The sequence below is a fragment of the Anomaloglossus baeobatrachus genome, chromosome 1, assembly GCF_048569485.1.
Source record: "Anomaloglossus baeobatrachus isolate aAnoBae1 chromosome 1, aAnoBae1.hap1, whole genome shotgun sequence".
NCBI classification, from domain to species: Eukaryota; Metazoa; Chordata; class Amphibia; order Anura; family Aromobatidae; genus Anomaloglossus; species Anomaloglossus baeobatrachus.
Genome location: NC_134353.1, coordinates 125,393,507 through 125,420,492, shown reverse-complemented (window position 1 = coordinate 125,420,492; position 26,986 = coordinate 125,393,507). Strand labels below are relative to the sequence as shown.

The window sequence follows — 26,986 nt, the reverse complement described above, 5'->3', positions numbered from 1 at the left end:
TACCTGGCTGCAGGCTGATATTTTTAGGCCGTCTCTCCAGCCTGAGAATACCAGCCCCCGGCTGTAGGCTTTATCTTGGCTGGGTATCAAAATTAGTTTGGACTGCACGCTGTTTTTATCCCAATTATTTATTTAAATAATTAAAAAAACAGCATGGGGTCCCTTTTATTTTGATACACAACCAAGATAAGCACACAGCTGAGGCTGCAGTCTGTAGCCATGGGCTTTCTGTGCTGGGTATCATAATATGGGGGGACCCTACGTCATATATTTTTTTCTTTTAATTGTATTTATTTTTAACTGTACGATAGACCCGAAGACCAGGTCTGTGATTAGTTACAGTCAGACGCTGTCACACAGGCTGGGGGTGCGTCTGAATGCAACTAATCACAGACAGGCAGTGAATATGCATGAGGCTAATAAGCGGCTCTAGAAGAAGGCGGGGCCGTGGGAGTAGGTACGGTTGAGCCTAGAATGTATGGGCTCCTTCCAGGTTAGTGGGCGTCACCAGCTTGGTTAGTGAGCTTGGCGATGTTTTCTCCCTTCGACTATATCATGCTTCGCCCCCCATGTGATAGGGGTATGTAGAAATGACATCATGCCTGGAAGGAGCCCATACACTCTAGCATCTAGCGAGCAGGTACAGCGATGCCGGAAACTGGTAAGTATAGCGCGCTTACTTTTATTTATTTTTTTTTTATTACCCGAGTGCTGGATCCAGGTCAATCCCGGCCCGGCCCAGCACTCTGGTACTTTTGAACACCTGCTGGTCTTGACTTCACAGGAAAAAAACGCTGTAAAAACGCACCAAAAACGCACCAAAACTGCAGATGACTCCTAGGAGACATCCTGCCACAAGATTAGATTTGGTCAGGAAAAAAATGCTGCAAAAAGGTCTTGTGTGAACATAGCCTAACAGAGCATATTCACTTATATTGAAGTCTGACTGAATTCCAGTATTTTTGAGGTCAAGAATAATTCTGCAGAATGCCTTCTTTTTACTGTCAAAAATACAAGAAACCTAGACCAATCCCCCAAAATGTCCAGTGCGTAGTGGTGCACATGTTGGGAACACCAGAGCTCGTTTCTCAGAATCAATGAACGTCCCAGCGATCAGCAGATTATCACTTATCCAGTGGAGAGGTGATAGGTTGTGGTCGGCTAATCCCTTTCATCACAAAATGACCTTATGTGGTCCAGGTTTTTTGTCTTCGTGTATTTTTTTTTTTTCTTTATCGTTCCTATGGGAGACCCAGACATTGAGTGTATAGCTTCTGCCTCCGGAGGACACACAAAGTACTACACTAAAAAGTGTAGCTCCTCCCTCCGAGCATATACACTCCCTGGTTAACCAGATCTAGCCAGTTCATTGCTTTGTGTTCAGGAGGCACACATCCACACATGCATTCTCATTTGAATTTTCGTTTTTGGAAAGTTTTTGAAGAAAAGCGGGTCCAAACCTGGACTCCCGGCATGTCCCTTCTCACCCCACTGTGTCGGCGGTGCTGTTAAGGTTGATTTCCAAGGCTGGAGCCTTACATGCCGCGCTCCTTCACCATCCCTCGGGCTCTGGCTTGAAGTGGGAGCCAGCACGGTTCTCCATGCTTTGCAGGAGACCGGTCTCCATCCGCAGCCCTTCAGGATCCTGCTGGACGGAGCACTCATCCCTCAGGGACCTGGCCCTGCGTCTCAGACAAAGCTAAGTACCTGAGACGCTTATACTTGGGGGGTCCCGGTACTTTATTATGGTGGGAGAGTGTGCTGTGTAACTTTTGTGACATTTCCGGCCGGTTCTCTGGCTGTCGCCTGAGAACTGCGCCGATGGTGCCTGCGCGCCGGCCGCATCGCTTAAATTTAGGCCCCGGCTTCGCCGGAGGCCTACTTTCGTTTTCACTGCCTTTGCATGTCAGTCATGCAGAGGGACAGTGCGGCTCCGCCCAGCGGCCGTTCGGTACAGGGGAGGGACACTCCTCTCTGAGTGCATGTATCCTCCCCTGTAAATCTCCTGGCCCTCCAGTTCCCGCTCTCAGAGCAGGTCCCGCCCCCTCTCCTCGCTCCGGCGCCATTTTCACAGCGTTTTCTTCACTGGATCAGCGCTGGCTGCAGCATCCCTGCTAGGCTGCTTGGGGGTCCGGACTGTGGGATCTGGAGGGCACACAAACGGTCTGGTAAGCCACAACCTCCGGTTGTGGACCTTCTTATATATTCTCTGGGGGTCATTCTGGCTCAGAGCCCCCACCTCAGCAGCATGTCTCACACAAGGAGCAAAGCTGCAAGGCTGTCCTCAATATGCACTGCATGTAAGCCGGTACTGCCTGAACCGAGCACCTATCCACACTGTGATGCCTGCTCTAACATGGCGGTGCCTCAGCCTGGAGTCTCTCTCCCAGTGGTCCCTCCGGCTGCCTCGGCTCCGGTGGCTGAACCCCTGACTTGGGTAGAATCCTTCTCTAGGTCAATCTCCCAGTCTTTTGCCGACTCCATGGGACAGCTGTCCCGGACTCTGCTGAGCATGCATCAGCCCCCCTCTCAGGGTGCCTCTGCTGCTAGGGCTCGCTCAGCAGAGCCCACAGAGGATTCTTTATCTGGTCCCAGACCCCGTCCTCCTAAAAGGAGACGCAGGGTTCACTCTCCTTCCTCGTCCCGCGGCTCGGTCTCAGAAGCTGACTCGCAGGACGAGGAGGATGACCTTACTGGGGGCTCGGATGCTACCTCCATGTGCCCCATTGATCTGTCCGAGAGTGACTCAGATGTTAGTGATTTGATTGCGTCCATTAATTCTGTACTGGACCTCAATCCGCCAGTATCAGAGGAACAACCCTCTCTGGCAGAAAAGCACCAGTTTACCTCACCAAAGAGGACAAAGAGTGTGTTTTTTAACCACTCCAGTTTTCAGGCCGCTGTGACCAAGCCCAGGGCCTGCCCTGACAAACGCTTCCCTAAGCGTGGTTCTGATGACCGTTTTCCCTTTCCACCTGAGGTGGTTAAGGAGTGGGCTCATTCACCAAAGGTGGATCCTCCGGTGTCTAGAATCTCAGCCCGGACAGTTGTATCAGTGGCTGATGGCACCTCTCTTAAGGATTCCACTGACCGTCAGGTTGACCTTCTTGCCAAATCTGTATATGAGGCGGCTGGGGCCTCGTTCTCCCCATCTCTTGCAGCAGTGTGGGCTCTCAAGGCCATCTCTGCTTCTCTAGAGGAGATGCATTCCCTCACCATTGAATCTATGCCCGAAATGGTTGCCTTAACTTCCCAAGCTTCCGCTTTTTCATCCTATGCCATGTCTGCCATGCTGGAGGCTTCGGCTAATTCCCTCGCTATCCGCAGGATCTTGTGGCTTCGAGAGTGGAAGGCAGATGCTTCTTCAAACAAGTACCTTGCTGGGCTCCCTTTTGCTGGATCCAGGCTATTCGGTGAACAACTGGATGAAATTATTAAGGAAGCTACTGGCGGGAAGAGTACTTCCATGCCACAAACTAAGACCAGGAAACCTGCCCAGGGTAGGAACCAGTCGAGGTTCGTTCCTTTCGTTCCTCCAACTGGTCATCCTCTAAGCCCTCGGCCTCGTCCACTAACTCAGACTATCTGGCCGCGCCAGCAAAGTCCTTAGTCGGTGGCAGGCTCTCCCACTTTGGCGACGTGTTGTTTCAACACGTCTCCGATCAGTGGGTGCGGGATATCATCTCCCACGGCTACAGGATAGAATTTTCTTCCAGCCCGCCAAACAGATTTTTTCTGTCCACTCCCCCCTGCTCCAAGGCCGCCGCCTTTTCTCAGGCCGTGGCATCCTTGCAGGCCAACGGAGTAATTGTACCGGTTCCCGCCCGGGAACGGTTCAGAGGTTTCTACTCAAATCTCTTCCTAGTCCCCAAAAAGGACGATTCCTTCCGGCCCATCCTGGATCTCAAGCTTCTCAACAAGCATGTTCAGGTGCGGCATTTTCGCATGGAGTCTCTGCGATCAGTCATTGCCTAAATGACCCAATGAGATTTCCTGGCATCCATCGACATCAGGGATGCCTATCTGCATGTGCCAATTGCAGTTTCACACCAGCGTTGGCTACGTTTTGCAATCGGAGAGGAACATTCCCAATTCGTGGCTCTCCCCTTCGGGTTAGCCACGGCCCCTCGAGTATTCTCCAAGGTCATGGCAGCAGTGGTTGCGGTTCTGCACCTCCAGGGGGTGGCAGTGATTCCTTACCTGGACGACCTTCTATTCAAGGCTTCATCCAGCGCAGACTGTCAGCGGAGTGTCTTGCTCACTCTCGCCGCTCTAACCCAATTCGGGTGGCTTGTCAATCTGCCCAAATCCACTCTGACTCCGACCCAGAGGCTCACGTACCTAGGGATGCAGTTCGAGACTCTGCCGGCACTTGTGAAGCTGCCCTTAGTCAAACAGCAGTCCCTCCATCTGGCGGTGCGCTCCCTACTGAGACCCCGCCGTCATTCCATCAGGCACCTGATGCGGGTGCTGGGTCTGATGGTGGCGTCAATGGAGGCTGTTCCCTTTGCCCAGTTCCATCTGCGTCCGGACTTCCTCCTTGCACAGGTTGGTGGCTCTGTCGCCACAGACCAGGAGCTCTCTTTAGTGGTGGCTTCGGCCCCTCTCTCTGTCTCAGGGGCGCTCCTTCCTGACCCCGTCCTGGGTGATTCTCACCACGGATGCCAGTCTGTCCGGCTGGGGAGCGGTATATCTCCACCACAGAGCGCAGGGCACTTGGACTCCGTCCGAGTCAGCCCTCTCGATCAATGTGCTGGAAACCAGAGCTGTGCTTCTAGCTCTCCTAGCCTTTTCACCACATTTTGGCGGGCAAGCACATCCTAGTCCAGTCAGACAACGCGACAGCGATTGCCTACATCAATCACCAAGGTGGGACACGCAGCCGCCTGGCAATGTTGGAGGTTCAATGCATCCTTCAATGGACGGAGGACTCCAAGTCCACCATATCCGCAGTCCACATCCCAGGCGTGGAAAACTGGGAAGCAGATTATCTCAGCCGTCAAACCGTGGACAGCGGCGAGTGGTCCCTGCATCCGGCAGTGTTTCAGTCGATCTTCCGCAAGTGGGGCACTCCGGTAGTGGATCTAATGGCATCCCGGCACAACAACAAGTTTCCGGTTTACGTGGCTCGCTCCCACGACCCCAAGGCCCTTGCAGCGGACCCTCTGGTTCAAGATTGGTCCCAGTTTCGTCTGTCCTACGTGTTTCCCCCTCTAGTTCTCTTGCCCAGAGTTCTGCGCAAGATCAGAATGGAGGGCCGTCGAGTCATCTTCATTGCACCGGACTGGCCCAGGCAAGCTTGGTACCCAGACCTGCTCCATCTGTCCGTAGAGGTGCCGTAGCATCCTCCGGACCGTCCAGACCTTCTCGCACAAGGTCCGTTTTTTCCGCCAAAATTCTGCGGCTCTCAGATTGACGGCGTGGCTCTTGAGTCCTGGATCTTGACGGCTTCTGGTGTTCCTCCTGAAGTCATCTCCACTATGACTCTGGCTCGGAAGTCTTCCTCGGCAAAGATCTATCACAGGACGTGGAGAATTTTCCTGTCCTGGTGTCGCTCTTCCGGCCATGCTCCTTGGCCTTTTTCCTTGCCGACCCTTCTGTCCTTTCTACAGTCCGGTCTGCAGCTAGGACTATCCCTCAATTCCCTCAAGGGACAAGTCTCGGCTCTGTCAGTGCTTTTCCAGCGGCGTATCGCCTGACTGGCTCAGGTCCTCACCTTTATGCAAGGCGCGTCTCACATCATTCCGCCTTACCGGCGGCCCTTGGATCCTTGGGACCTCAATCTGGTCCTCACGGCCTTGCAGAAATCCCCCTTTGAACCTCTTAGGGAGGTTTCTTTGTCTCGTCTTTCACAGAAGGTGGCCTTTCTAGTGGCCATAACTTCCCTCAGGAGAGTCTCTGATTTGGCTGCGCTCTCTTCGGAGTCACCTTTTTTGGTTTTTCATCAAGACAAGGTGGTTCTCCGTCCGATTCCGGATTTTCTCCCTAAGGTAGTTTCTCCTTTCCACCTTAACCAGGGCATTTCCCTGCCTTCCTTTTGTCCGACTACGGTTCATCGCTTTGAAAGAGCGTTGCATACTCTGGATCTGGTGCGGGCGCTCCGGATCTATGTGTCTCGCACCGCTGTTCTTAGGCGGTGCACCTCTCTTTTTGTGCTAACCACAGGTCGGCGTAAGGGCCTCTCGGCTTCTAAGCCGACCTTAGCTCGCTGGATTAGGTCGGCCATATCCGATGCCTACCAGTGTACTCAGGTGCCTCCCCCGCCGGGGATCAGGACACACTCGACCAGAGCTGTCGGTGTCTCTTGGGCTTTCAGGCACCAGGCTACGGCTCAGCAAGTCTGTCAGGCTGCCACTTGGACTAGCCTGCATACCTTTTCAAAGCACTACCAAGTGCATGCTCATGCTTCGGCAGATGCGAGCTTGGGCAGACGCATCCTTCAGGCGGCTGTCGCCCATTTGTGAAGTTAGGCTCCGCCTACTTCTCAGTTTCTGTTTATTCCCACCCATGGACAGCTTTGAGACGTCCCAATGTCTGGGTCTCCCATAGGAACGATAAAGAAAAAGAGAATTTTGTTCACTTACCGTAAATTCTTTTTCTTATAGTTCCGTATTGGGAGACCCAGCACCCTCCCTGTTGCCTGTTGGCAGTTTCTTGTTCCGCGTGTTATCACCGGCTGTTGTTGTAGACAGAGGCTCCGGTTGTTCCGGTTCTTGCTCTGTCTTTACTTGTGGGTGGCTGTTCTCCTTCAGCTTTTGCACTAAACTGGCTAGATCTGGTTATCCAGGGGGTGTATAAGCTCAGAGGGAGGAGCTACACTTTTTAGTGTAGTACTTTGTGTGTCCTCCGGAGGCAGAAGCTATACACCCAATGTCTGGGTCTCCCAATACGGAACTATAAGAAAAAGAATTTACAGTAAGTAAACAAAATTCTCTTTTTTTTTTAATATTGGGTAATTTTTATATTTCTTACTTTTTTTCTTCTTATGGGGGAGCGCAAAATTTGCAATCTTGCACTTTTAATTTGTTTTAGGGGCTATTCCTGTCCTTTTAAGAAAGAATTTACAGAAGTTTTCTTATCAGCAGAGGCAGGATGACAATGACGGGTCCCTCCCTCTCCCTCCAGAATCACCCATGCACGCACCCATGAGATGCTTTTGATACGAAAGATAGGGTCGCGATCCGACTAGTGTGACTACGTACATTTGTTGTTTCCTAAAACAATAGGAAGTAGGAGTCTAAAAAGCCTCAGTGTGAAAACGACAAGATTTATATATTTATATAGTTTTACAGATTGTGATATGTAAAAAATAATGTTAATTTTTAAAACTTGAATTTGAAACACAACCCTGATTTACACAGAAGATGATTTTTTTCCCTTTTAAGGACTCAATTGTTGGGTTATATATGACGGCTGTAGTTTAATTAACCCCTGGTGGGTGTTGGCGGACACATTTTGTGCTTGTATGCGTGTACCGCCAGATTTCCAGCACAATGGTATTCGTTTTCCTCTGCACATCGGGCCGCCGTCCTGCGCCGGTGTTGATTTATCGAGGAGTCTGTGTGAGATCGATAGTTTCTTGCTAATTATACTTGTCTCGTTTGTAGGTCTGGAGCTGCTTTGGCTGTTATTGCATATTTCACATGCCGTGCATCCAGAAGTGGGCCAAGGACAGCATATTCCTCGTGTCTTCACTGACGGATGACGACTTTGAAAAGAAGGATTATCCTTGGCCCTGGTATGTGAGAAAGCGTAATGGACTATGAAAACCAAACTTCTCCAGATCTTTAATAGTTCATATCTTTTGTTGTATTTTATACACTATATACACATAAGATATCGTTTGAATCTGCTTATTGTGTTTAGCTTAGAATATGTGGTTCTTGCCGTTACCTTTTTTCTGATTTCATCATACTCATATTTTTCTTCATGTCTTTCAGCCCAAAGTGTCGATATGAATATAAGAGGTCACAGACCCCTGCTCGGTATTACTGTTACTGTGGAAAGGTAGAAGACCCCCCTTTGGATCCGTGGCTTGTCCCTCATTCCTGTGGACAAGTCTGCGAAAAAGAATTTAAGCCCTCTTGTGGGCACAAATGCCTGCTGTTATGCCATCCAGGTAGTTGGTGATCCACATTATTTTCACTTCATGGATAAGTAAAACTACAATAAAGTGGATGCTTATTATCTCCAGGCTAATCATGGTTTGGGGGTCCATTGTATTAAAGGGAACCTGTCACCAGATTTGGCCAGTATAAGCTGCGGCCACCACCAGTGAGCCCTTATATACAGCATTCCAGAATATTGTATATATGAGCCCAGGCCGCAGTGTAGAATATAACACTTTTATCAAACTCGCCTGATGGGCGGTCCAGTTTGATGGCTGTCGATGATTTCCGGTCCGGCGCCTCCTCTCTGCGGCGATCTCCGTCCTCCTTCTTCCTAGGCCCGTGTGCATGACGCAGCCTACATCATACAAACTAGTCAGCATTGCGGTCCTGCACAGGTGCACTTTGGTCTTCCCTGCTCAGAGCAGATCAGAGTATTGTAGTGCGCATGTGCGGGTGATCTTTAACCTTTCCTCGCGCCTGCGCATTACAGTACTTTGATCTGACCTCAGCATGGCACATGAAAGACTGCGATGCCAGCATATGCTGCTGACGCAGGACAAGTCACACACAGTGGGCTGGGTAGGAGGAGGATGGGGATCGCTGCAGAGAGGAGGCGCCGGATCGGAGAACAGCTACACCCATTGCATTGGACCGCCCCCCAGGTGAGTATTATAAAAGTGTTTTTTACGTTCTACAGAGCGGCTTGGGCTCTTATATACAGTATTTTGGAATGTTGTATATAAGGGCTCACTGGTGGTGTTGGTCACTCCATCACCTCACTTTAAACTAAAGGGAGATGGTCAGCACAAAATGACTATTCAAACCAAGCACAGGCGTATCTTTCACCCTTGTCATCGCCAAAATTTTCAGCGCTCCATCTAAGGTACTGGTTTTCTATCTAAATCTGACTCCTCTTACTCTGTAAAGACACCTGGCAATCATGGAAGAGGAGGGCAGATCTAGATAGGTGGGAAGGTGCACTGAACTGTTTGGGCACACCATAGTTCATCGAGCCCCTGTGCTTGGTTTGAACAGTCATTAATTACTGATGGACTCCCTTTAAAAGCTAAAACTAAAGCTACTTAAACATTCAGGACCCAGATTTGTGTCTCCATCTTCCTCTTAACTACAGCAGGGTTTTGGGAGCTTCCGTTTGCCATTATACATTTTGGATAAGGTCAGTTGTACTTTAGTTAACCACCTTGCAGGATATGCTATAAATGTTTGGCGGTCCCACTTCTTTGGCCTACTCTATAATGGGCTCCTCTGTTCCAAATCCCACCACTTGGGACATCTCCTAGCTGCCACATCCAGTCTGAGAATGATTGGAGAGATGGCTGACCGCACATGTCCAATGTAATGGGATAATTGAAGTAGCCGAACATAATGGAGACCCGCATCTATCGCACATTTATGATATAACCCACAGAATACCCCTTTAAATAATTATTAAGCATTTGTGTATATACTGCGACATATTACAGTTATAATAAAAACTGTTTAAGTTTTAACATTGAATACTTAACAATAAGTTACCATCTTTCTTCTCTTAGGCCCATGTCCACCCTGCCCAAAGATGGTGGCCACCACTTGCTACTGCAAGAAGGCAAAGCCTGTTCCTAGACGATGCAGCACCAAAGACTGGTCCTGTCAGCAGCCGTGCGGGAGGATGCTGCTGTGCGGGCAGCACAAGTGTCAAGATCCATGTCATAAAGGTACTTTGCATTCATTAGCTTAACGTATATCCTATTCTTTAGGCCACATTCACCTATTTATCCACAATATCTACTGCTGGAAATCCTCGCCATGTGGACATACCCCAGAAGGCTCACAGCTGGACTCTATTTAATGTGACTTCTGCAGGCAATTGATCACTCGGGATTTTATGTAGCGGTATCAAACTACAGGGAGCTGAATACAAACCCGCGTCACAATTTTCAGATTTATATTTTTTAAATATTTAGAAAACCATGTATAATTTCCTTTACAAATACTTCCTGCTTTGTGTTGGTACATCACATAAAATTCCAAAAACATGAATATTTTTCAAGGCACTGTAATACATCTGTTGCGCTCGACCTCCCATCCTCCAGTTGTCTGACAGTCGGTGACCTCAGCAGTTACAGGTGTGCTCAAAAGTTCACATACCCCGGCAGATTTTTTGCTTTCTTGGCCTTTTTTTCAGAGAATATGAATAACACAAAAACTTTTTTTCCACTCATGGTTAGTGGTTGGGTGAAGCCATTTATTGTCAAACTACTGTGTTTTCTCTTCTTAAATCATAATGAGTGGAAAAAGTTTTTTTTTGTTTATCATTCATAGTCTCTGAAAAAAGGCCAAGAAAGCAAAAAATCTGCCAGGGTATGTAAACTTTTGAGCTCAACTTTATGTGACTGAATGGACACAATGTCCTCATTTCTAGTCTTGATGGTAACAATGTGCAATGTGAGTTTGGAGTAATACGTTTTTATTATTTATTTTACAATAATCTCTTCAATTTATTTTTTATTTATTTATTTTTTTTATAAAAAAAAACAAAACAACCTTTTAGATCGGCTTGTAGAGACTTCAGCCGTGTCATACCGGCCTTACTGAATCCCGAATGTACTACAGAACACCAGTGTCTGTCCGCAGTTTCAAGCATCATGTCTGCTCTCCATCTGAAACGTAACCTTCCTAAAACTGAACGTCTCCTTCCTCCATCCACTAACCTCCCTAGACCTGACATCCCCCACTCTGTGTGCGGCACCACGATAACTCCTAGGTCGCAGGCTCGCTGTCTGGGGGTTATGCTCGACACTGATCTCTCCTTCACCTCCAATATACAATCTCTCGCCCACTCATGTCGTCTGCACTTGAAGAACATCTCTAGAATCTGCCAATTTCTCATAATAGAAACAGCAAAAACCCTCACAGTGGCCCTGATCCACTCCCACCTTGACTACTGCAATTCTCTATTAAATAGTCTCCCCCTAACTATACTCTCTCCTTTACAGTCCATCCTTAACTCAGCAGCCAGTGTCACCTATCTGACTAATCATTACTCAGATGTTTCTGCTCTGCCAGTCATTGCACTGGCTTTCCATATATCACAGGATCCAATTCAAACTGCTTGTTCTCACCCACAAAGCTCTCCACGGTGCGGCGCCCCCCTACATCTCCACCCTCCTCTCTGTCTATCACCCCACCCGTTTTCTACGCTCCGCAAAAAACTTTCGACTAACATCAACACTAACCCAAACCTCCCACTGCTGGCTCCAAGACTTCTTCCGAGCTGCACCAGTTCTCTGTAATGCTCTACCCCAAGAAACTAGGACCAACTACAACTTGCACAGCTTCAGACGCTCCCTAAAAAACACATCTTTCTACGGGGGCCTATTACATTCCCTAATTGAAGTCAATTCACTTAGGCTACTTTCACACATCAGTTTTTTTGGCATCAGGCACAATCCGGCGTGTGCCTTATGCAACGGATCCGGTGCGGAATATGCAAATACGGATGCGCCGGATCTTTTTTTTTTTTTTTTTTTTTTTTACGCATCCGGTATACCTGATCCGTCAAAAAAACAGATCCGGCGCATCTATTTTTGCATGTGTTTCGTCCGTTTTTTTGCTGGATCCATTTTTTTACAATAAATTGGAGCATGCAAAGTTTCAAAAAACGGATCCGGCGGCCGCATACGTTTTTTTGCCGCATTACGCTGGATCCAGCGTCCGTAGGCTTCCATTGTAAATCACGCTGGATCCAGCGCAATGCGTTTTTTTGTCAGAGACGAAAATCGTTACAAGAGATGTTCCATCCGGCCACTGCATTAGCCAGTTACGACGGATCCGGCAAAAGCTGGATGCAACGCACGGCCATCAGGCACAATCCGACGCTAATACAAATCAATGGGGATAAAACGGATCCCGCGCCGGATCTATTTTACCCGTTTTTTTCCGGATTGTGCCTGATGAAAAAAAACTGATGTGTAAAAGTAGCCTTACCCCCTCCACTATTTCTCAGAACATAATTCTCCATCACACTCCACCGAACCCAAAAGCATCACAAAGCTTGTCTGGTGACCGGCTCATGCTGCATTTATCTATCCCCCATTTCTTCGAGATGCTGGACAGTCATTGTAAATAAGTATTTGTACTTGTGTCACCCCCACCGCACCCCATTGTAGATTGTAAGCTCTTACGAGCAGGGTTATCATATATTCTATAATTGTTACTTATGACTGCTTGTATATGAACCTCTGAAATTTTAAAGCGCTGCGGAATATGTTGGCGCTGTAGAAATGAAGATTATTATTACTCTTGTACTTAGGGAACCTTTTGGATAATAAAGCAAAAACCTGCCTGATGTCCTCTAATTTGGTATGTGTAACTCTATTTTCAGGGGATTGTCTGCCATGCCCAAGAGTCAGCAAACAGAAATGCCTTTGTGGGAGAAAGGTTGCCGAGCGGTTGTGTGCCAGTCCGATATGGCAGTGTGATAATGTGAGTCGCAAAACCTCCGCCACATCCCATGCACATTACTGAGTTATAGTTAGGTGCAGGATTTTGCTACTTTATATTTTTACTTGTTCTTTTGGTTTTGAGCCACATTTAAAAAACTTTTGTGTATACAGTGTGTCCACCCATATCGTGTCCACCGCCATTAACTTGATAACGGCGGCAGCTATAGGCATAGAAGTGGTGTCTAGGTATAGTAAAGTAGCCATGCGCTACGCAATGATACCACCTATAGCACCACCTGGTGGGAAAAAACGAAGTTAGCATTTTTCTCTCGAAAACGGAACGAGATAGAGGAAAAAAGTGAATTACAAAGTTGTAGGGCATCATCAATTCAATACAAATCAACACCTTGCATACAGAAATGCTATGATCGGAAACCCATGACCCCCCCAAAACATTGAATGCTGGTCACGCATATGGCGCTCATTTAACTTTGATGCTCAAAGTGGCCACCGTCAGCTGCAATGCACATCTGGAGTCTGGACAGCATACCGTATCTTGCTGCACGTTGTGCAATATGGCAGGTGACACGTTTGCACAAGCATCAGTGATACGTTGTCATAGGTCCTGCAATGTTGGTGTTGGGGTCGCATACACCTGCTGTTTGATGTGACCTCACAGAAAGAAGTCCAATGGGGTCAGGTCAGGTGAGTGTGGAGGCCACGCCACACAGCCACCATACCCAATGACTTGTAAATGACTTGTAGGAAGGTCTCCATGAGGTATCGCTTCACGTCCGCAGCCTTGGAGAAAAAACAATTGAGATAAAAGAATCGGGTTTGATGCTGCGCTAAAAACCACAATATCACAAACTTGTAAAAAATTCCTTTTCTTTTTTTCCAAAGGTCTATGCGTTTCAAAGGCATGTCCGCCTTCTTCATCAGGACAAGGAAAAAATAAAAGAACAGCCTGTTCTTTTATTTTTTCCTTGTCCTGATGAAGAAGGCGGACATGCCTTTGAAACGCGTAGACCTTTGGAAATAAAGAAAAGGAATTTTTTGCAACTTTGTGATATTGTGGTTTTTAGCGCAGCATCAAACCCGATTCTTTTATCTCAATTGTTTTTTCTCCACGGCTATATCGGGGCTGCAGCTTACCGCTTTCTTTACATTCAATTGTTTCGGCTTTCCCAGGAGTTGTGCCTGTCACAACCATAGCAGGTGAGTACCTGTCCTGTTGTTATATCTCCATTTATCATCGGATAAGACCCTATGTGCGCTTTTTTCCACAGTTCTTTCTGACGTCCGCAGCCTTGTGAGTTTTACACGTTCTAATCATAGCATTTCTGTATGCAAGGTGTCGATTTGTACTGAATTGATGATTCCCTACAACTTTGTAATTCACTTTTTTTTCTCTATCTCGTTCCGTTTTCGAGATAAAAATGCTAACTCCGTTGTTTTCCATCAGGTGGCGCTATAGGTGGTTTCATTACGTAGCACATGGCTACTTTACTATACCTAGACACCACTTCTATGCCTATAGCTGCCGCCGTTCTCAGGTTAATGGCGGTGGACAGGATATGGGTGGACACACTGTATATGTGATAAACCTGAAGACTTCCAAGATTTTGGGCTTTTCTAGGTAATAAGTTGATCACAGAAGGACTCTGCATTGAGGACCCCTGCAATCAGCTCTTGGGGTCGGTTTCCTTTCATGGGGTTTTTCAAAGCTGATAACGACTTGTAAGACGTTTTCCTTGCCTTGCAGAAGCGCCTCTTCACTTATGATTCCTCACAAGTAGCACATCCATTATGTTACGGGATCTAGAAGACTTACATATAGTAATGTTAACCACTCGTACAGAGGCACCAATACATTTTAATTATTATTTCAGGTCTGTGCAAAAACTTTACCTTGTGGGAACCACACGTGTGAGCAGGTTTGTCACGCTGGAGCGTGCGGACAGTGTCCTCGATCAGGAAATCGATTGTGTCCATGTGGAAAGACAAGTACGGTTCTGTGAATAAGCAGAATTCTTTGATTGTCTTTATGTATTGGAATATGTTTGTGATGTGTACTCGTATAGTTACAGGCTTATTTCTCTTTGTCAGAGTACACCTTGCCCTGTACAGAAGACGTGTCCACCTGTGGGGACAGCTGTGATAAGGTGATGGAGTGCGGGATGCACAATTGTTCTCAGCGCTGCCATAGAGGCCCCTGTGAGACTTGCAGGCAGGTTGGTTGGCATTTACACTTTGGCACTTTTATATGATGTAAACAACCAACGTTCATCTGATTGTTTTTTTTAGGGTATGTGCCAACGATCAGATTCTGCTGTATCCTGGACGAGGAGGGATCTGACATGCGGAGCCGCAAGTCTCCTTCTCAGGGGCCGCAGCTGCTCATACCCACGATCAGGGTTTGGGGTGCTGTGGTCTCTCTCTGTGTTCTCCTTGTGGAGAACACTTGTGACTCCGCAGGAAAGAATTGACATGCTGTGGCTCGGGAAGCCGCACCGCAGGTCAGTTTACGCTGCGGGCTATACACACACAGTGGGCATGGGATTTCTATAAATCAAATCCATTGTGCTTGTACATCACAGCATTATGGATGCAACTGAAATATGCTGCGTTCAAAACGCTGTGAACCCTGATCGCGGGTACATACCCTTAAGCGGGCTTTACACGCTGCGACATCTCTAGCGATGTCGCGAGCGATAGCACCCGCCCACGTCGGTGGCACGTCACGGGGTGATCGCTGCCGTAGCGAACAATATCGCTACGGCAGCGATCACATGCAATTACCTTTTCACCGACGCCGCTGTGGCCGCCGAACAATCTCTCCTTTAAGTGGGCGGTTCGTGCGGCGTCACTAAGCAGCCGCCCAATAGAAGCGGAGGGGCGGAGATGAGCGGCCGGAACATCCCGCCCACCTCCTTCATTCCTCATTGCCGGCGGCCGCAGGTACGAGGTTGTTCCTCGTTCCTGCGGTGTCACACCTAGCGATGTGTGCTGCCGCAGGAACGACAAACAACCTGCGTTCCAAACGAGGAACGATTTTTTAAAAATGAACGATGTGTACACGACGAACGATTTGACACCTTTTTGCGATCGTTACTGATAACAAAAAGGTGTCACACAGAACGACATCGCTAACGAGGCTGGATGTGCGTCACCAACACCGTGACCCTGACGATATCTCGTTAGCGATATCGTTGTGTGTAAATGGATCTTTACAGTGATATTTGTAGCATTTTTCATTAATGTCAGTTTTTGCATATAATGGAGCAGTTTGTTCTAGAAAGTAGAACCATGATTTTCCTGACAGTATACTCCAGACAGCAGCACTGATGCCGCCATATATATGGCTGAATATATAGTGTATGGCTATATGTATGTGTGCAATATGCTGCCGTAGACAAAGGGAATAAGCACAATACAACATTTCCTTGAAAACATGGGTGTACGCGGGGGATTACATCTGATGGATCAGTTACCGGTTTCTTTAGTCATTTTCTGCTTTATAGCACAGTCCAGACCCTGGGATTTTAAGTCTACTAATACTTCATTAATATGTAAGGCCCAAAGGCTGATTTTTGGGGTATGTCAGGACGGCCTTATTGGAAAAATATAATTTAGCAGTTGTCCAGAGCTGATTTAGGCCATGTGCGCACCCTGAGTATTTGGGTGCAGAAACTTCTGCAGCAAATCTGTTTCTCCTGGCAGAAAAAAAACACTTTTTTTTGCGTTTTTGATGCATTTTTCATGTTTTTCATGCATTTGGGGTGCAAAAACCGCTGGCCAAAAAAAGCTGAAGGAATTGACACGCTGCAGATTATTTTCTGCACCAAATCTGCAACATGTGCACTAAATGTCAGAATTCTAATTGACATTGCTAGCGTAAGGATAGGCATACAGTTTTATGAGAAAACTGCAACCAAAAACGCACTGTGTGCACACAGTCTAAAGCATCCTAATCCAATACCATGTAATACCCATCCACCACTGACTCACTCCCTTTGTAGAAAGAAGGATATGGCTTAGTGGCTGCTGGACGTGACGCTGAAATGAAATATTAATTTTGCAAATTATTTCGGTTAAATAATGAATTCCCATAGTTTTGCATCTGCAGCTTCATTGCAGACCCATGTGTGTATAGAGTTCTAGATGACAAAAACTTTGATGTCCCTTTGCCCGTTTTTCTGTTATCTATAGGTAGGGGGCACATGACTACATCAATCCTTCTCGTTTATTTAGCAGTATCAGGCTAATACAGATTGGTTACAGAATAGCCTCTTGGATTTTGCTCCATGGATAACGCAGGAAGGTCACAGAAAATGTTTACTTAAAGCTCATTTAGCAGAGTGGTTTCCCTTTTAGGTAGAAGCGATTATTGATTTCCAAGGTGACGGCTTCTTTAGTACTTACTAAATTGATGCAATATACACAAAGTTCTTTTGCTTTCCCTTCCTGGAGTCGCACGGCCATGTACAATTCCGTTTGCGCAGAACATCAGTAATTGACTGCAAGGCGCGTTCGTTAAGTATAAAACCCATTTCGAGTGCTGGGCTGACGCTCCAACATTTCTCTATTGTAGGAGGTGGAGAAGCAGTGTCGTTGTGGCAAGCACACCAAACGAATGCCTTGTCATAAGCCTTATTTATGTGAAACCAAATGCCCCAAAACCCGGGATTGCCAGAGGCACCAGTGCAAGAGAAAGGTAAGACTGATGAAAGACGGTACTATGTGATCTGCTGCAAAATAAAAGCTTGCTGTGGACTAGACTTGGTTCTTTAGGTTCCACTCACTGACAGCAAGCAGACATATTGAATGGTAAGAAACTAAAGACATAATGCGGACTTTTCCACTATGAGCCTGGACAGCACATGTACTGGTGCACCGCTTCTCAGCCTAGGAGATGATATTGGTCCAGGCAGAGAGCTTGGAGAGTCCAGTTCTATCTTTTGCCATATGAGATGCACTGCTACATACGAGTGTGCTGGTCTTTGAAATATAAATCCCAACAACACTTTTATATCTTCGATCTGTTGATGTGTTTCCATGTATTTGCCGTTTTTATTCGTACGTGCTCTGGGTGTGATGAGAGCACTTAAAGAGCCTCTGCCTCTCAAGGTTGTTTTCCTGCCCAGCAATGGCCTCTTTTAGCTCCATATAGCTCACTGTGTGACTTCAGCCACAAGGCAAGGAAATGACAGTGAGCGATCAATCAAGTGAAAAGGCTGGGCGGAGAAGTAACCTAGGAAGGCAGAGGCTACAGGAGTGCTGTCACTCCTAGAGCATGTAACACCTAATTTCCATGCAAATTAAAACACTAATTTCCCTGGATGGACTGCAGCAACAGTTAGAAGATATAAAAGTTTCAATGTTACATTTCAAAAACTTGCAGACCCATATATGTGGTTTGGAGTAGGAGTGTGGATGCGATCATCATCATGCGCCCTTCACACATCCGTGAAAAACGTTTGTGCTTTGCACGGCCGTGTTGAAGGTGTGTATGACCCATCCGTGTGCGGTGATTTTGGCACACTAGTGTCCACAGTATGCTGTCCGTGATGGCACACGGAGAGCAGGAACTTTTTACTCCCCTGTCCGCGGCTCTGCGGTTTTCGAGTCCACTGTGCAGTGAATATTCATGAGCATAATGAGCGGGCCCAGAAGCAAGTGACAGCAATGCCAAAGACAGCAGGGCAGGAGACAGGTCAGCATAGAAAATCAATTTATTTCAAAGACATGTCTTTTCTCCGGTATGGATCACATCAGTGTGGGTCCGTGTGACATCAGTGATACCAGAGAAAAACGGAGTTGTCTCCGTGCGGAGTACACGGACACGCTTGCGCCACATGGACACACAGTCCTTGTGAACACAGGGATGTGTGCGCAGATCCATTGATTTTAATGAGTCTGCATATGTCCATGTCTCCCATACATATGAAAACGGACGTCATACGTATCGGAATCCCTGACATGTAAAGGAGGCCTTAGAAGAATAGGAGCTGATCTGCAGTGTCCGGCAGCACCTGCTACACCTTCAATTCAGCTCTTTCCAATGTTTGCATCCAGCCATCGCCAGAGCTGATATCACTGCCCGGCGTCAGACCCCACAATCGGAGATTGGTCACCTATAAATATCTTGTGAGTAGACAAAGCCCTTTAAAGTATAGGACATAGAACAGGACAGTAATAAACAGGTAGGGGACATTACACGACACAGATGTTTACCGGAAATCCATTTTCATTATTTTCTTTGTCGCTCCATTGGGAGACCCAGACAATTGGGTGTATAGCTATGCCTCCGGAGGCCACACAAAGTATTACACTAAAAGTGTAAAGCCCCTCCCCTTCTGCCTATACACCCCCCGTGCTCCCACGGGCTCCTCAGTTTTTATGCTTTGTGCGATGGAGGCAGACATGCACGCATAGCTCCACAGCTTAGTCAGCAGCAGCTGCTGACTATGTCGGATGGAAGAAAAGAGGGCCCTTAACAGGGCTCCCAGCATGCTCCCTTCTCACCCCACTCTTGTCGGCGGTGTTGTTAAGGTTGAGGTATCCATTGCGGGTACGGAGGCTGGAGCCCACATGCTGTTTTCCTTCCCCATCCCCTTTAGGGCTCTGGGTGAAGTGGGATCCTAATCGGTCTCCAGGCACTGAGACCGTGCTCCATCCACAGCTCCTTGGGACTCTGCTGGATAAGGAGCCGAGTATCGTCAGGGACATGGCCCTGCTACTTTCAGGTACTCTGTGTCCCCGTGGGGACCGCGCACAGAAACACTCCAGCATTGCTGGGTGTGTTAGTGCGCCGGGGACCGCAGCGCTGACCGCGCTTGTGCCATCACACACTGCAGCGTGGCTGGGTGTGTTAGTTTACTGGGGACTACCGCGCTGACCGCCGCTGCCATGTTTACTCTGCGGCGCGGCTGGGACTGTTAGTACGCCGGGGACTTCCGCGCCGACCGCGCTTATACGGCGGCCGCGCTTATAACTTTAGTCCCCGGCTTTTGCGGCCTAGTCTCATTCTTTTCCCGCCCCCAGGCCTGCCAGTCAGGGGAAGGGCGGGACGCTGTACAGGACATCAGCACTGAGGGCTGGAACATGCTCTGCATACTCCACCCCCCTCACTGTGCACAGTGGGGCACCAGATTCCCGCACTTTCTAGGGCACGCCCACGGCCCCCTCCTCTCCTCAGGACGCCGGCAGCCATTCCTGTCAGCTCTTCTGACGCTGGAGAGGGGAGACAAGCTCTGGGAGACCCAGGCAGGGATTCTGGTGACCACACAACCGCTTTGAGCGGGCGGTAAGCAGCACGTGTGGTGCTGGCCCCACTTGTGCAGAAGTGTACTTATAGATTATATGATTATAGGCTATACTTTACACTGTATGGTGCACGGTTGATTTTTGGCTATATACCGTCCTGGGTTGCTCAGGGGAGACAACAGCATGGCGCCCACAAGAAGCAAGGGTGCCAAAACTCAGGCTTACTATGCTGCCTGCGCCGCATGTAAGGCTTCACTACCGGCAGGTTCCACTGACCCTCATTGTGTACAGTGCTCGGCCCCTGTGGCACTTGCTCAGCCGGAGCCTCTGCTAAGGGTGGCCCAGGGGGAGCCACCTGCTAACACTGTCCAGGTGACAGGGACGGAGTTTGCAGTTTTTACTGAAAGACTTTCTGAGACTATGGCTAAGATACTAGAAGCTTTGCAGTCCAGACCGGTATCTCAGACCAGGGGCACTGTGGAATCATTGCCCCCTGGTTCCCCTCTGTTGGAACAACAATGTCCTCCCGGGGTGTCTCATAGATCCCAGGGTGAGGTCTCTGACACGGACCGCAGCCCCAGACCGCCTAAGCGAGCTCGCTGGGAAATCCCTTCGACATCATCACATTGTTCAGGGTCTCAGCTGGAGGACTCTCTGTATGATGAAGCGGAGGTAGCTGATCAGGATTCTGATCCTGAGGCCGCTCTCAACCTTGATACTCCTGATGGGGACGCCATAGTGAATGATCTTATCGCGTCCATAAATCAAATGTTGGATATTTCTCCCTCAGCTCCTCCAGTAGAGGAGTCAGCTTCTCAGCAGGAGAAATTCCGTTTCAGGTTTCCCAAGCGTACAACGAGTATGTTTCTGGACCACTCTGACTTCAGAGAGGCAGTCCAGAAACACCGAGTTTGTCCAGATAAGCGTTTTTCCAAGCGCCTTAAGGATACACGTTATCCCTTCCCCACTGACGTGGTCAAGGGCTGGACTCAGTGTCCCAAGGTGGATCCTCCAATCTCCAGACTGGCGGCTAGATCCATAGTTGCAGTTGAAGATGGGGCTTCTCTCAAGGATGCCACTGACAGACAGATGGAGCTCTGGTTGAAATCCATCTATGAAGCTATCGGCGCGTCTTTTGCTCCAGCATTCGCAGCCGTATGGGCACTCCAAGCTATCTCAGCGGGTCAAGCGCAAATTGACGCACTCACACGTACGTCTGCGCCGCAAGTGGCGTCCATAACCTCTCAAACGTCGGCATTTGCGTCCTACGCTATTAATGCTGTCCTGGACTCTGCGAGCCGTACGGCGGTTGCAGCCGACAATTCGGTGGCAATACGCAGGGCCTTGTGGCTGCGGGAATGGAAGGCAGATTCGGCTTCCAAAAAGTGCTTAACCGGTTTGCCATTTTCTGGCGACCGTTTGTTTGGTGAGAGATTGGATGAAATCATCAAACAATCCAAGGGAAAGGAAACATCCTTACCCCAGGCCAAACCAAACATACCCCAACAGAGGAGGGTACAGTCGAGGTTTCGGTCCTTTCGGGGTGCGGGCAAGTCCCGATTCTCCTCGTCCAAAAGGCCTCAGAAGGATCAGAGGAACTCCGATTCATGGCGGTCTAAGTCACGCCCTAAAAAGACCGCCGGAGGTGCCGCTACCAAGGCGGCTTCCTCATGACTTACGGCCTGCTCACACCGCATCCTCGGTCGGTGGCAGGCTCTCCCGCTTTTGCGACACCTGGCTGCCACAGGTAAAAGACCGTTGGGTGAGAGACATTCTGTCTCACGGTTACAGGATAGAGTTCAGCTCTCGTCCTCCGACTCGATTCTTCAGAACATCTCCGCCTCCCGAGCGAGCCGATGCTCTTCTGCAGGCGCTGGGCACTCTGAAGGCAGAAGGAGTGGTGGTCCCTGTTCCTCTTCAGCAACAGGGTCACGGTTTTTACTCCAACCTGTTTGTGGTTCCAAAGAAGGACGGGTCTTTCCGTCCGGTCCTGGACCTAAAACTGCTCAACAAACACGTAAAGACCAGGCGGTTCCGGGTGGAATCCCTCCGCTCCGTCATCGCCTCAATGTCCCAAGGAGATTTCCTTGCATCGATCGATATCAAAGATGCTTATCTCCACGTACCGATTGCTCCAGAGCATCAGCGCTTCCTGCGCTTCGCCATAGGAGACGAACACCTTCAGTTCGTGGCACTGCCGTTCGGCCTGGCGACAGCCCACGGGTTTTCAACAAGGTCATGGCTACAGTAGTAGCGGTCCTCCACTCTCAGGGTCACTCGGTGATCCCTTACTTAGACGATCTGCTGGTCAAGGCACCCTCTCAAGAGGCATGCCAGCACAGCCTCAACGCTACTCTGGAGACTCTCCAGAGTTTCGGGTGGATCATCAATTTTCCAAAGTCAAATCTGACACCGGCCCAATCGCTGACATACCTTGGCATGGAGTTTCATACCCTCTCAGCGATAGTGAAGCTTCCGCTGAACAAGCAGCGTTCACTACAGATGGGGGTGCAATCCCTCCTTCAAGGTCAGTCACACCCCTTGAGGCGCCTCATGCACTTCCTGGGGAAGATGGTGGCAGCAATGGAGGCAGTCCCTTTCGCGCAGTTTCACCTGCGTCCTCTTCAATGGGACATCCTACGCAAATGGGACAGGAAGCCGACGTCCCTCGACAGGAACGTCTCCCTCTCTCAGGCAACCAAAGCTTCCCTTCGGTGGTGGCTTCTTCCCACTTCGTTATCGAAGGGGAAATCCTTCCTACCCCCATCCTGGGCGGTGGTCACGACGGACGCGAGTCTGTCAGGGTGGGGAGCAGTTTTTCTCCACCACAGGGCTCAGGGTACGTGGACTCGGCAAGAGTCCTCACTTCAGATCAATGTTCTGGAGATCAGGGCAGTGTATCTGGCCCTAAAAGCGTTCCAGCAGTGGCTGGAAGGCAAGCAGATCCGAATTCAGTCGGACAACTCCACAGCGGTGGCTTACATCAACCACCAAGGAGGAACACGCAGTCGGCAAGCCTTCCAGGAAGTCCGGCGGATTTTGATGTGGGTGGAAGCCACGGCCTCCACCATATCCGCAGTTCACATCCCGGGCGTGGAAAACTGGGAAGCAGATTTTCTCAGTCGCCAGGGCATGGACGCAGGGGAATGGTCCCTTCACCCGGACGTGTTTCAGGAGATCTGTTGCCGCTGGGGGATGCCGGACGTCGACCTAATGGCGTCCCGGCACAACAACAAGGTCACGGCATTCATGGCACGTTCTCACGATCACAGAGCTCTGGCGGCAGACGCCTTAGTTCAGGATGGGTCGCAGTTTCAACTCCCTTATGTGTTTCCTCCGCTGGCACTGTTGCCCAGAGTGTTACGCAAGATCAGGGCAGACTGCCGCCGCGCCATCCTCGTCGCTCCAGACTGGCCGAGGAGGTCGTGGTACCCGGATCTGTGGCATCTCACGGTCGGCCAACCGTGGGCACTACCAGACCGACCATACTTGCTGTCTCAAGGGCCATTTTTCCATCTGAATTCTGCGGCCCTCAACCTGACTGTGTGGCCATTGAGTCCTGGATCTTAGCGTCTTCAGGATTATCTCAAGAGGTCATTGCCACTATGAGACAGGCTAGGAAACCAACGTCCGCCAAGATCTACCACAGGACGTGGAAAATATTCCTTTCTTGGTGCTCTGCTCAGGGTTTTTCTCCCTGGCCATTTGCCTTGCCCACTTTTCTGTCCTTTCTTCAGTCCGCATTGGAAAAGGGTTTGTCACTCGGCTCCCTTAAGGGACAAGTCTCTGCGCTCTCTGTGTTTTTTCAGAAGCGCCTGGCCAGACTTCCACAGGTACGCACGTTCCTGCAGGGGGTTTGTCACATCGTCCCTCCTTACAAACGTCCGTTGGAACCCTGGGATCTGTACAGGGTGCTGATGGTTCTTCAGAAACCACCGTTCGAGCCAATGAGGGATATTTCTCTCGCACGCCTTTCGCAGAAAGTGGTTTTCCTAGTAGCAGTCACTTCACTTCGGAGAGTGTCTGAGCTAGCAGCACTGTCATGCAAAGCCCCTTTCCTGGTGTTTCACCAGGACAAGGTGGTTCTACGTCCGGTTCCGGAATTTCTCCCTAAGGTGGTATCCCCCTTTCATCTCAATCAGGATATCTCCTTACCTTCTTTTTGCCCTCATCCAGTTCACCAATGTGAAAAGGATTTGCACTTGTTAGATCTGGTGAGAGCACTCAGATTCTACATTTCTCGTACGGCGCCCCTGCGCCGCTCGGATGCACTCTTTGTCCTTGTCGCTGGCCAGCGTAAAGGGACACAAGCTTCCAAATCAACCCTGGCTCGGTGGATCAAGGAACCAATTCTCGAAGCTTATCGTTCCTCGGGGCTTCCGGTTCCATCAGGGCTGAAGGCCCATTCTACCAGGGCCGTGGGAGCGTCCTGGGCCTTGCGGCACCAGGCTACGGCTCAGCAGGTGTGTCAGGCAGCTACCTGGTCGAGCCTGCACACTTTCACGAAACACTATCAGGTGCATACCTATGCTTCGGCAGATGCCAGCCTAGGTAGGCGAGTCCTTCAGGCGGCAGTTGCCCACCTGTAGGACGGAGCCGTTACGGCTCTATTATGAGGTATTATTTACCCACCCAGGGACTGCTTTTGGACGTCCCAATTGTCTGGGTCTCCCAATGGAGCGACAAAGAAGGGAATTTTGTTTACTTACCGTAAATTCCTTTTCTTCTAGCTCCAATTGGGAGACCCAGCACCCGCCCCTGTTTTTTTGTGTACACATGTTGCTCATGTTGAATGGTTTCAGTTCTCCGATATTCCTTCGGATTGAAGTTACTTTAAACCAGTTTATAATTCTTTTTCCTCCTTCTTGCTTTTGCACCAAAACTGAGGAGCCCGTGGGAGCACGGGGGGTGTATAGGCAGAAGGGGAGGGGCTTTACACTTTTAGTGTAATACTTTGTGTGGCCTCCGGAGGCAGTAGCTATACACCCAATTGTCTGGGTCTCCCAATTGGAGCTAGAAGAAAAGGAATTTACGGTAAGTAAACAAAATTCCCTTCTTTTTTGTCACAGAATGACCTAAGAATTTTTTTTATAATTGAACTTATTTGTACCCTATACATATATCTAATGGAAGAAAGAGATTGCAAAAAATAAATCTGCGGAAATCCACTCTGCCTGCGTTTTACTGACGATCTGCGCTATATACAGAGCGGTATTTCTGTTTTTCTGCCTCCATAATCTTACAAAATATGGCTTCATACTATGAAATGTAAACATGGAAAAGCAGATTTTTTTCCAGAACTGCTCGTACTAAGTTAAAGTTTGTATGTGGTGCACATTATCAACACTTTGAGTTTTGCACACGGTGTGAGACGTGTCAATAATGCCATATGGTTTAAACACTACACCCCCAATATGTATAGTCCCAATATACAGGAGGAGCTCGGACATAGCCTCCCTATATACACGATGAGCCCACACATTGCCTTCTTATACACAGTATGAACCTTCACATAGCACCGTCTGTACATTATGAGCCCACTCATAGCCGCCCTATGTACAGAATGAACCTTCATATATCACCCTCTATACATTATGTGACCACATATAGCCTTCCTATGTACAGGATGAACCTTCACATAGCCCTCTATACAGGCCTCACACAGCCTGCTATATAAAGTATAAGCCCTCGCATAGCCTTCCTATATGCAGTATGAGCTCCCACATAGCCTTCTTATATACAAAATGAGCCCCACACAGTCCCCACTATATGCAGTATGAGCCCCACATAACCTTTCTTTATATAGGATGAACCCTCACATAACCCCCTATGTACACTGTGTGCAGAATTATTATGCAAGTTGTATTTTAGAGGATTTTTTTTATTATTGATCAACAACTATGTTCTCAATCAACCCAAAAAGACTCAAATATCAAAGCTTAATATTTTTGGAAGTTGGAGTGTTTTTTTTTAGATTTGGCTATCTCAGGAGGATATCTGTTTGTGCAGGTAACTATTACTGGGCAGAATTATTAGGCAACTTAATAAAAAACAAATATATTCCCATCTCACTTGTTTATTTTCACCAGGTAAACCAATATAACTGCACAAAATTTAGAAATAAACATTTCTGACATGCAAACCCCCCCCCCCCCCCCCAAAAAAAAATTAGTGACCAATATAGCCACCTTTCTTTTGATGACACTTAACAGCCGACCATCCATAGATACTGGCAGTTGTTTGATCTGTCAACATTGCATGCAGCAGCCACCACAGCCTCCCAGACACTATTCCGAGAGGTGTACTGTTTTCCCTCCCTGTAGAGATCACAGTTAATGAGGGACCACGGGTTCTCTATGGGGTTCAGATCAGGTGAACAAGGGGGCCATGTCATTATTTTTCCATCTTTTAGACCTTTACTGGCCAGCCACGCTGTGGAGTAGTTGGATGCATGTAATGGAGCATTGTCCTGCATGAAAATCATGTTCTTCCTGTACCACTGCTTGAAGAAGTTGTCTTCCAGAAACTGGCAGTAGGTCTGGGAGTTGAGATTTACTGCATCTGCAACTCGAAAAGGTCCCACAAGTTCATCTTTGATGATACCAGCCCATACCAGTACCCCACCTCCACCTTGCTGGCGTCTGAGTCATAGTGGAGCTCTCTGCCCTTTACTGATCCAGCCTCTGACCCATCAATAGTAACTCATTTCATCAGTCCATAAAACCTTTGTAAAATCAGTCTTAAGATATTTCTTGGCCCAGTCTTGACGTTTTATCTTATGTTTCTTGTTCAAAGGTGGTCGTTTTTCAGCCTTCCTTACCTTGGCCATGTCCCTGAGTATGGCACACCTTGTGCTTTTTGATACTCCAGTAATGTTGCAGCTCTGAAATATGGCCAAACTGGTGGCAAATGGCATCTTGGCAGCTTCACGCTTGATTTTCCTCAATTCATAAGCAGTTATTTTGCGCCATTTTTTCCCAACACGCTTCTGCGACCCTGTTGGCCATTTGCCATGAAAAGCTTGATTGTTCGGTGATCACGCTTCAAAAGTTTGGTAATTTCACGACTGCTGCATCCCTCTGCAAGACATCTCACAATTTTGGACTTTTCAGAGCCCGTCAAATCTCTTTTCTGACCCATTTTGCCAAAGGAAAGGAAGTT

General features: G+C 48.5%; 1 protein-coding gene across 1 annotated transcript in view; it reads left to right on the top strand.

Moving 5' to 3' along the window:
• NFXL1 (nuclear transcription factor, X-box binding like 1) overlaps positions 1-26,986 on the top strand; it is a 187,731-nt gene that overhangs the window by 21,507 nt on the left and 139,238 nt on the right. The window contains exons 5-11 of the mRNA XM_075347016.1: positions 7,608-7,738; positions 7,941-8,119; positions 9,665-9,826; positions 12,496-12,596; positions 14,449-14,563; positions 14,666-14,790; positions 17,151-17,273. Coding sequence (XP_075203131.1) covers positions 7,608-7,738; positions 7,941-8,119; positions 9,665-9,826; positions 12,496-12,596; positions 14,449-14,563; positions 14,666-14,790; positions 17,151-17,273 — 936 coding nt within the window. The remainder of the gene's footprint in view (positions 1-7,607; positions 7,739-7,940; positions 8,120-9,664; positions 9,827-12,495; positions 12,597-14,448; positions 14,564-14,665; positions 14,791-17,150; positions 17,274-26,986) is intronic.